General features: G+C 44.2%; 1 protein-coding gene across 1 annotated transcript in view; it reads right to left on the bottom strand.

Moving 5' to 3' along the window:
• CERS1 (ceramide synthase 1) overlaps positions 1–7876 on the bottom strand; it is a 91008-nt gene extending 83132 nt beyond the window's left edge. Inside the window, exon 1 of the mRNA XM_089670793.1 lies at positions 7034–7876. Within this exon, the coding sequence (XP_089526919.1) occupies positions 7034–7279 (246 nt within the window). The 5' untranslated portion in view covers positions 7280–7876. The remainder of the gene's footprint in view (positions 1–7033) is intronic.
• Positions 7877–11994: the final 4118 nt, after the last annotated feature.

Below are 11994 nucleotides of genomic sequence, written 5' to 3' on the forward strand. Positions count from 1 at the left end.
GGTTAATAATGTGTTATGTTTAGGATGGAACAACAGTGATTTTGTCCTAGTTCACACTGATGTGGTCCAGAATTCACAGCGTTTTCAGTGTGAATTCCGCACCGCAACAGAATCACACCCCGTTCATGCGAACCACTGCAGGTGTGTATGTTAAGTTAACAACACCCCGAAAGCGGTCAACAAAACGAGGTGCGATGCGCAGAATTGAATCGCATAGGTGTAAATACCCATGCGATCCGATTCTAGTGCGGACCTAAAAAGGGGTCCGGCATGTTTTTGGTGTGGTGCGATTAGAGCCATACATAAGGTATGGCTCCAATCGCACTGCACACAAATCGCATGTGATTTGCACAGAAATGCAGTGCGTTTCCTGTGCGAATCACATGCGATATGCCGCAAAGCAGGTATGTGAACCAGGGCTTTATCAGTGACAGTAATTGTTATGCCTTTGTGGCTAGATATTAGGTATGTGGCTTAAAATGTGTTGATAAAATGGGATAATTTGAAAGCTGCATTTTTATACTTGTTATAAGGGGCTTATGGTGGCCATGCACAAAACAATTTTATATACGATTGTATTATTAATAGACCTACTGTCTGATCAGAAAGATCACATTGAATGATCTACTTTCCTACCATTGGACTTTCTGTCCGGACTGATCAGAATAATTAAATCGATCGACTTTGCTTGAAATTGATCAATGACACAGTATGTGTTGTTTCGATAATTTATAGATCTGATCATATTATCTGACTTTGTGAAAAATCATTCAATCAGATTGCAGTGTTTATGCCCGCCATTATTCTTTAACAAAAGTTGAAAAAAAAATAGTCGGCAGAATTGAAGGCAATCAATCAGATTTGAACCTTTATTAATGTGTCCTTCAATTAAAACTAAAGGCAAAACTTTCTTTTTCGTTTTGAATAAAGTAGAGAGAGATTAGAACACTTGCCAGGTTTTTATTGCTGTCTGTGCCTGTTAGGAAGATTCACCCTCCCTGTCTGTCCTGTTTACCATTATAACAAAGAGAGAAAGTAAAAGAAAATCCCAAACTTTGAGCTGCCCCCAGAACAGTAATAGAGGGGATAATCTTTAAATGGGGACACCAGGGACTGCCTCACATTGAATGGATTTCCTCTCACTTCCAATTTTGACTATGGGACAGGAAGAGAAGGGAAATCTCCCCAATGGGAGATGGATAGCAAAAACAAAAAACACAGGTTGTAGGTACACAAAAAAAAACACAGGTACACACGATAAGAAAATCGTACGAAAAATTTTGCGGAACCACTGATCGAACGATTTTCTTGATAAGCAGGATGTTTTAACTGATAACGATATTGTGAACAAAAAAATTTTGGTTGAACAACAGTGAAAAATGTTGTAATTTCGCATACGAACGACCGATTTTCTATGCAGTGGTATGGCAGTCGTACGAAAAAAATCTATCAAGCGCTATCACTTATGAGCGGAAACAGAAGATGACCCGGATGTTTATGTCCAAGGAATCTTCGTAAACACGAACAAATATCCAAATGTTAAAAGTAGATTGGCCTAATGAGATAATGAAACCAGAATTCTGCATATTATATTTTATGTATCACTATATATATATATAGATAATGTAATAAAATATATTATACTCATTGCTGGTAATTGTGTATATCGCTCGTTCTGGCCGGAAGAGCGTGGCTACAAGGTCACATGCACTCTGCATCACTTCCACTTGTACGGAAGACGTCAACACTATGTATTGCCCGACGAAAGATTTTTTTAGATTGGATAATGTGGGCCATGATTTCGACCAACGAACGAACGCCTCTCGGTCGTCGGATGACGATTTTCTAATCGTGTATTCCCACCTTTAGGCCTTGCTCATGTATTCTGTGCTCTCTGAAGAATTATCCACATTCCGATCAGAATCTCTCTTCAGAGGGAGTTTAACAGATGGTAAGAAGGCACTATATCGCCTCCTCGTCACCTGTTTTAACCCCTTAACCCTTTGAGGACCATAAGATTACGGAACGCCAAAAGAATCAATTTTTTGTTTTTAAAGTTCGTACACTTCAGTTGCTGTAACTAAGCCATTTCATGAAATAATTGGCAAAAAGCTAGATCCATTTGTTGATAAGAACTAATATTTTGACTCAAACCAAAAAAAAAAAAGAAAAGTATTTTAAGTTCTTAATCAGATGATAGAGGCAATTAAAAACATGGGACAAATACGTCCCTTGGTCCTCAAAGGGTTAACTCAGCGCCACTTCAGTTTAATCAGTTGGTGATACTGTCTGCTAAATGCGACACTGTGGATAATTACTGCTGCGCTTCAATATGTACGCCCACTTGTTGTCTTTGCAGCTTGAGGGGAGTAGATTGGGGTCAAGCTGCGATATGCACACCCCTCTGCTGTCTTTTTGAGGCTTAAGAGGAAATGATTGGAAGGAAGGTATAAATGCGGCTGGACCACGCTTTTTTACCCCCCCCCCCCTTCAACCACAAGTGTATAGGAGCTCATGCTACAAAATAAAAAGAAAACGTTTTTCCTTTCATGCTAATCAGTTGTCATTGCTTATGGGCCTTGTGCCTACTGAAGGAACGTTGATGGCAAGCAGAAAGACTCTTTTCATGATTCAATACAATGTGAAAGTGAGAATGTGATGAGGCTCATGTGTCTAGCTGTCTCCTTCATATCACAGTAAGCAGATTGAAAGGAGCTTTTCTATCGTGATGGTTGAACCTTGGGCAAATGTTTATCTGTTACAATCCTCCTACATTTCACTTGGCTTCAGGCACATGGCCCAGTGTACACTTTATTTATTTATTTCAGGTACTTATATAGCGCCGTCAATTTATGCAGCACTTTACATATATATTACATTCACATCAGTCCCTAACCCTCAAGGGGCGTACAATCTAAGGTCCCTAACTCACATTCATACATACACATACTAGGGACAATTTAGACAGGAGCCAATTAACCTACCAGCATGTCTTTGGAGTGTGGGAGGAAACCAGAGTACCTGGGGGAAACCCACACAGGCACAGGGAGAACATGCAAACTCCAGGCAGGTGGTGCCGTGGCTGGGATTCGAACCAGCGACCCTAGTACTACCAGGCGGAAGTGCAACCATTTAACCACTGTGCTGTCCACGCTTTAAAAGCAGTATTAAACCCAAAAACAAAACTGTAACATATTGCAGCTTACAGTACCTATTGTAGGCCTTTGCCCAGCTCACCTAGACACCTTTCCTCCTGGCACCAGTGTTTTGGCTGAAATAATGCTTGTAAGTGCATGGAGATGCATTCAGGTGCATCAAGCGATTGGGAATTCATTCATTTCATTGGCCAGAATAATCATTTATTCTGGTCATTGAAATGAATTAACGCTCAAGCACTAAACGTGCCTAGAGTTATTGTGCGTTTAGATGTGTTTACATGCATTTAGGAACATTGGCCATTTTTTCTGCCAAAATGCTGCTGTTTCTGGATGCACTGGCTGTGATGTTCTTTTTTTCTGCCTCCAAACACCATTGTGCGCATGGCACATAGGCAAACCTGCAGAGGTGTTTAGAGGCAGGGAAAAAAAAAGCCAGACTCAGCTAACAGCAGCATCAAAAATCGTCCAATGTGCATGAGGCCTAAATGTGATGGCTGCATTCGTTTTCTTTGTTAGGATTTTTTTCCTTTAATTCCACCTGGTGATCTGGCCAGTAATACACTTCTTGTCTTAGGGTGTCTCCACTGTAGATGGAGGAGCAACAGAGACACCTTTGGACAGCAGTCTGGAAAAAGGGTATTAGATGCACTAGCAGATTTAGATGGAGTTGACTAACAAACTAATGCTGAACTCTAGATAACAATTTCTTAAGATGTTACAGCATACAGTTTTGTTCCTTCTGGATAAAGGTTTTACATAAATAAAAATAATAAAAGTTACTACTATATTCACCCGTCAGTGTTAAATGATTTGCATCAACCTTCTAACTGCCAATTTTTCTGGACAGCTTGCTCTGTTAAAGGAAGTTGAAAAATAGCAAACTTACTGGACAGATCACAAGATTAAAATAAAGGAAAAAAAGTCTAAAAAAAGAAAACTAATGCAGCTACTACATCTAAGAATGAATAAGCTGCAATATATTACCTTCTAACTTCCACTTTCTCTGGACAGTTTGCCGTTAAAGGAAGTAAAAAAAATAACAGACCTACTGGACAGATCACCGGATTAAAATAAAGGGAAAAAAGACTAAAAAAGAAAAACAAATGCAGCCACTACACATAAGAATGAAAAAGCTGCAATATATTACCTTCCAACTGCCACTTTGTATGGACAGCTTGCCCTGTGAAAGGAAGTAAAAAACAAACAGACCTACCGGACAGATCACCAGATTAAAATAAAGGGAAAAAAGCCTAAAAAAAAGAAAATGAATGCAGCCACTACATCTGAGAATGAATAAGCTGCAATATATTACCCTCTAACTGCCATTTTGTCTGGACAGTTTGCCCTGTTAACCACCTTCTGCCCGCCCTATAGTACAAAGACGGGCGCAAGGTGGTTCTCTCGTTCAGATAGGACGTCATATGACGTCCTACCATTCTCACTGCGCATGCGCGGCTCAGGGAGCACACAGCGCTGCGATCGCCGGTCCGCTGTGTCCCTCGGACACAGTGGATCATGGAAAGAGCCGAAGATGTCGGCTCGGTCATGTGATCAGCTGTGTCCAATCACAGCTGATCACATGTAAACACGGAAATGCTGGTTATCAGCATTTCTCTCCTCTCGAGCTGTCACGCTGACAGCTTGAGACGAGAGGAGAGCCAGTAATCGGCTTTCTGCGGAGGGGACATGTACACTGATCATCAGGGCACTGATGATCAGTGAGCCCTGATGATCAGTGTGGCCCCAGAAGTGCCACCTGTGAGTGCTCATCAGTGCCAGTGCCCATCAGTGCCACGTGCCAGTGCCCATCAGTGCCACATCAATGCCACATATCAGAGCATACCAGTGCACATCAATGCCACATATCAGAGCATACCAGTGCACATCAATTTCCACATATTAGTGCCCATCTGAGCTGCCTTTCAATGTCACCCATCAGTGCCAGTCAGTGCCACCTATCAATGCCAATCAGTGCCACCTATCAGTGCTGTCAATCAGTGTCGCCTATCAGTGCCAGTTAGTGCTGCCCAACAGTGCCAGTCAGTGCCGCCTATCAGTGCCAGTCAGTGCTGCCTATCAGTGCCACCTATCAGTGCCATATATTAGTGTCATGTATCAGTGTCATGTATGAGTGCTGCCTTTCAGTGCCCATCAGTGATGCCTCTCAAAGCCCATCAGTGCAACCTACCAGTGCCTCCTCATCAGTGCCCATCAGTGCCACCTATCAGTGTCCATCACTGCAGCCTCATTAGCGCACATCAGTGAAGGAGAAAAATCACTTATTTACAAAATTGTATAACAAAAACTAAGAAAAAACGTTTTTTTTTTCAAAATTTTCAGTGGTTTTTGGTTTGTTTAAGAAAAAATAAAACTCCCAGAGGTGATTAAATACCACCAAAATAAAGCTCTATCTGTCTCAAAAAAATGATAAAAATTTCATATGGGTACAATGTTGCATGACCGCGCAATTGTCATTCAAAGTGTGACAGCGCTGAAAGCTGGAAATTGGCCTGGGCAGGAAGGGGGTATAAGTGCCCTGTAGACAAGTGGTCAAAGGAAGTAAAAAAATAACAGACCTACTGGACAGATCACCAGACTAAAATAAAGGGAAAAAAGCCTAAAACAATTTAAACAAATGCAGCCACTACATCTAAGAATAAATAATCTGCAATATATTACCTTCTAACTGCCACTTTGTCTGGACAGCTTGCCCTGTTAAAGGAAGTAAAAAAATAATAGACCTACCGGACAGATCACCACATTAAAATAAAAGGAAAAAAGTCTATCTTTAAGGGGGTAATCCTTCCCAGTAACCACAAGTATAAGGAGCATTCTTCGCACTGATCATCACATTGATGTATCATGAGTTGTAGATATGGTCATTTTTAGCAGGGGCTCCCTGAGACTTGAAAGTTATCTTAGGGGTTCCTCTGTCTCGAAAAGGTTGAGAAAGACTGTACTGGACAGATCACCAGATTAAAATAATGGAAAAAAGCCTAAAAAAAAAGAAAAAGAAAAATAATGCAGCCACTACATCTAAGAATAAATAAGCTTCAATATATTACTTTCTAGCTGCCACTTTGTCTGGACAGCTTGCCCTGTTAAAGGAAGTTAAAAAATAACAGACCCTCTGGACCAGTGTTCCTCCAGAGGTTGCTAGGGGTTCATTGAGCAATGAAAAATTTCTGCCTCTCAGATAAGTTCCCAACTGACACCATTGATCTTAACCACCTTTAAGGAGGTAATCCTTCCCAGTAACCACAAGTATAAGGAGCATTCTTCCCACTGATCATCACATTGATGTATTATGAGTTGTAGATATAGTCATTTTTAGCAGGGGCTCCCTGAGACTTGAAAGTTATCTCAGGGGTTCTTCTGTCTCGAAAAGGTTGAGAAAGACTGTACTGGACAGATCACCAGATTAAAATAAAGAGAAAAAAGTCTAAAAAAGAAAAACGAATGCAGCCATTACATCTAAGAATAAATAAGCTGCAATATAATACCTTCTAGCTACCACTTTGTCTGGACAGCTTCCCCTGTTAAAGGAAGTCAAAAAATAATAGACCTACTGGACAGATCAGCAGATTAAAATAAAAGGAAAAAAGCCTAAAAAAGAAAATGAATGCAGCCAGTACATCTAAGAATAAATAAACTGTAATATATTACCTTCTAGCTGCCACTTTGGACAGCTTGCCCTGTTAAAGGAATTCAAAAAATAATAGACCTAACGAACAGATCAGCAGATTAAAATAAAAGGAAAAAAGCCTACAAAAATGAAAACGAATGCAGCCACTAAATCTAAGAAGAATAAATAAGCTGCAATACATGACGTTGATGTTTTGGGTTTATTACCTCTTTACGGTGGTGTTACTGACCTGGAAGATCCATTTGGTAGTCGCTCTTCGGAGACCTGTCCATGCCAGAGCACACAGGACCACGCACAGCATCTCCATCCAGGTGAATTTGGCATGTGCTTGTAATGTATTCCAGGAAGATGTCAGGCCACAGTCTTTACATTCTTTCAGCGCCCCAAGGAACTGTTCCCCACTTTTGATGAGAAGGTCCACGTACCCCAAGGAGGAAGGGACCTGGATGTTCTGTATTTTATGCTCTTGCTCCATGATGGGCACAGTCACAATGGATGACTTTGTTCTCCGGTTGAATTCAGACCCAAGCGACACCGCGTTTCGTTTTTTTTTTTACCAGATCTGCTCCAAACCAGCTTGGCACATTAATAAACAGCAAGGATGCAAGCTAAAGAACACATCCATAAATAGCCTAGCCATCCATTTAGTAGAGGGAATTTGTAGAAACATCAAAGCTGCCTGCTGAGGACCCCCTTGTAGAAAGGGCTATCTCTGTGGGTCTGATGAAGAGGGCAGGGATGGCTCCTAGAAATAAAGGGGACACAGACAAGGGGGTGATGATGGACAGGGGAGGGAGAGGCTCTGAGCCCCCAGTCTTCTCTCTCTTGCTGGAGGATAAGGGAGGAGGGGGCAGCTGGTGCAATGAATCTCTTTCCCTGTGATTGGAAGAATCCAGTGTAGCAGGGCAGGTTCTAGCAGGGAGGAGAGGCTGCTGCTGCCTGTTCTGTATGCAGATGGCAATCAGATCTGGAGAGGAAATGTGAGCAGGCAAGGCTAGCCTGGCATGATGTGGGCATCTGATTGGTACAGCCAGTCCTGGGTACAGGCAGAGTCTGCTTGGGGAAAGAGAGCAGCAGCCTGATATATTCAGAGCACGTTTGAATGGAGGGGCGGGGCCATCAGGGAAGGAATGTCCGGCAGCCAATGACTGGCAGAGGAGAGTGAGAGCGGGGAGGGGGGAGTTGACAGAAGCCACGTGATGTCAGATCCTTCAAGTAACTGTTCTCTAAGGCTCAGCACTGACCAGGAGACAACTGTCATTGGATCTGCTGAGAAGGGATGAAATGCAACTCTGGATTCTGCCCAGAGGTTTCACCTTCTACAAAATGCTGAACACTCATCACATTGGGGATTTTGGAGTTATTTATTCATTTCAGGTACTTATATAGAGCCATCAATTTACGCAGCGCTTTACATATATATTGTACATTCACATCAGTCCCTAACCCTCAAGGGGTGTGCAATCTGATGCAGGCCATAGACGGTTCTTTTATCGGTCGAATTTTCGGCCGAAAAATGAAAAATCGGTCATTCTGTTGCCACCAATGATTACGAAAATCATGCGTTTTTCGTACATTTTCCAGCATGACCAATAAAAGAAATGAGGAACTGCGAAAATCAGCCGATGACATTGCCCCAATAACGGTGCGAATATTGGCCAATTATTCTTTCAGACGAAAATTCAGCCGATAAATCGTCTATGGCCTGTATAAGGTCACTTACATACATACACATACTAGGGTCAATTTAGACAGGAGCCAATTCACCTACCAGCATGTCTTTGGAGGGTGGGAGGAAACCGGAGTACCCGGAGGAAACCCACGCAGGCACAGGGAGAACATGCAAACTCCAGGCATGGTGCCATGGTTGGGATTCAAACCAACGACCCTAGTACTGCCAGGCGGAAGTGTTAACCATTTAGCCACTGTGCATACATTGTATTATCCAGTTATTGCAATGTATCTTATCTGCAGACTTTTCTCTATAATGTTTAGTGTAAATGAGCTCATTACAGGTTTCACTGCCTAGTTGCAAACATCCCGAAAGGTATAGACCAAGCCAGGGGTGGACTGACCATTTGAACACTCGGGCATTGCCCGAGGGCTTGGGGTCAGTAGGGGGCCCCATGAGATGCCCCTGGTACCTTTCATTGGCTTTTTCATAGGTGTTTTTGGGTGTGGGCGAGAACACAGGGGTCCCATGATCTCCTATTGCCCGGGGGCCCCATGAGTTGTCAGTCCGCCCCTGGAGCAAGCATTTTTCCACACCTAAAGCACGAAAAATCGTTCAGAAATCCACCCATGTATGGCCGGCCTAAGTAAATACATGGGTCGAATTCCGAACTATTTTTCGATTGAAAACATTGCTCGTTCTGTAATCCGACGGTGCCACCAATGATTTCTATAATCGGTCGTTTTTCATGAATTTTCCAGCATGCCCGATAAACAAAATGGGGAGGTACCACGAAAATCTGCCGGTCCCATTGCTCCACTAACTGAACAAAAATCAGCCGATTATTCTTAGGTCCAATTTTCAAATGAAAAATCGTTCGAAAATCAACCGATGTATAGCCGGCCTAAGTAAAGCAGGCCATACATGGGTCAAATCCCGAACGATTTTTTGAACGAAAATCGAAAACATCATCCATTCTGTATTCCAACGGTGCCACCAATGATTTCTAAAATTGGTCATTTTTCACGAATTTTCCAGCATGCCCAATAAACGAAATGTGAAGGAACTAGGAAAACCATCCAATGCCATTGCCCCATTAACAGAGCGAAAATCGGCCCATTATTCTTAGGTCCGATTTTCAAATGAAAAATCATTGGAAAATTGACCCATGTATGGCCAGCCTAAGTAAAGCATGCCATACATGGGTCGAATTCCAAATGATTTTTTGATCAAAAATTTAAAACATCGTTCGTTCTGTAATCCGATGGTGCCACCAATGATTTCGAAAATCGGTTGTTTTTCACAAATTTTCCAGCATGCCCGATAAACGAAATGGGAAGGAACCAGGAAAATCGTCCGATGCCATTGCCCCATTAACAGAGTGAAAATCAGCCCATTATTCTTAGGTCCAATTTTCAAAAAATCGTTTGAAAATAGACCCATGTATGGCCAGCCTTAGGCCCCTTTCACGCGGGTGCTCCGTAGGTCCGTTTTTCATCTGTCCGTTTATGGATGAAAAACAAACACCCATATATTTCTATGGACTGGCGGATGTAAACGGATGATCATCTGTTTACATCCATTGATGTCCGCATCTGCCACTTGCTCTCCAGAGGATTTAACCCCCTACCTGACCAGGCCACTAAAGAATCTCTTGAGATTGTTTGTAGATGGTCAACCTCTATTAGGGATAGGCTGGTTCACAACCACAATACACAAAGGAGAGAACAGATATCCCCCTGTAGTAAAGGCACCTTCAGAAGTGGAAGCTGCTCCTAATGTCCATGGTTTCCAGAATGTACCAATGTGATGTTACCAAATAATGAAAAGGCATCGTGTGACCTGTGATACCATTTACTTAACAACTTACCCTCCAGAGCAGCGGTTCTCAACCTGGGGGTCGAACGACACTTTCCCAGGGGTCGCCTAAGACCATCGGAAAACACATATTTCCGATGGCCTTAGGAACCGAGACACCGCTCCTTGATCCGTCTGCAGGTGTGGGCGGGATGACATGCCGTCCCTGTCATCTGGACACAGCCCCGGGATCAATCCTTCCTCGTCGGTGATTGGCCGCCGGAACTGTAGCTCAAGAGAGGCACACAGGCGGCCAATCACCGGCGAGGAGGTGGAGCTTGGAAAGGAGGAGCCGAACGGCACCGCGAAGCACGAGCGAGTGAAGAGGAGGAAAGCGGCCGGAGAAGGAAGCCATCTGACCGGTAAGTGTTTGTACCATGGGAGAGGGAGGGAGCGAGCGAGCCCAGGCTGGAGCAGGGGTCAGCAAGGTAAGTATCATTGGTGTCAGTGGGAGGAATAGTGCCCAATCATTGGTGTCACTATTACCAATGATGGGGCACTATTCCTCCCCCCACTGACACCAACGATGGGGCACTATTCCTCCCACTAACACCAACGATGGGGCACTATTCCTCCCACTGACACCAACGATGGGGCACTATTCCTCCCACTGACACCAACGATGGGGCACTATACTTCCCTCTGATACCAACGATGGGGCACTATTCCTCCCACTGACACCAATGATGGGGCACTATTGCTCCCCCTGATGCCAACGATGGGGCACTATTCCTCCCACTGACACCAATGATGGGGCACTATTGCTCCCCCTGATGCCAACGATGGGGCACTATTCCTCCCACTGACACCAATGATGGGGGCACTATTCCTCCCACTGACACCAATGATGGGGCACTATTCCTCCCACTGACACCAATAATGGGGCCGTATTCCCCCCACTGACACCAATGATGGGGCACTATTCCTCCCACTGACACCAGTGATGGGGCACTATTCCTCCCACTGACACCAATGATGGGGCACTTTTCCTCCCACTGACACCAGTGATGGGACACTATTCCTCCCACTGACACCAGTGATGGGGCACTATTCCTCCCACTGACACCAATGATGGGGCACTATTCCCCCCACTGACACCAATGATGGGGCACTATTCCCCCCACTGACACCAATGATGGGACACTATTCCCCCCACTGACACCAATGATGGGGCACTATTCCCCCCACTGACACCAATGATGGGGCACTATTCCCCCCACTGACACCAATGATGGGGCACTATTCCCCCCACTGACACCAATGATGGGGCACTATTCCCCCCACTGACACCAATGATGGGGCACTATTCCCCCCACTGACACCTATGATGGGGCACTATTCCTCCCATTGACACCAACGATGGGGCACTATTCCTCCCCCCACTGACACCAACGATGGGGCACTATTCCTCCCCCCACTGACACCAATGATGGGGCACTATTCCTCCCACTGACACCAACGATGGGGCACTATTCCTCCCACTGACACCAACGATGGGGCACTATTCCTCCCACTGACACCAACGATGGGGCACTATTCCTCCCACTGACACCAACGATGGGGCACTATTCCTCCCACTGACACCAACGATGGGGCACTATTCCTCCCACTGACACCAACGATGGGGCACTATACTTCCCTCTGATACCAACGATGGGGCA

Source organism: Staurois parvus, unplaced genomic scaffold (assembly GCF_062004578.1).
Source record: "Staurois parvus isolate SC_StPar_1 unplaced genomic scaffold, SC_StPar_1.0 ptg000096l, whole genome shotgun sequence".
NCBI classification, from domain to species: Eukaryota; Metazoa; Chordata; class Amphibia; order Anura; family Ranidae; genus Staurois; species Staurois parvus.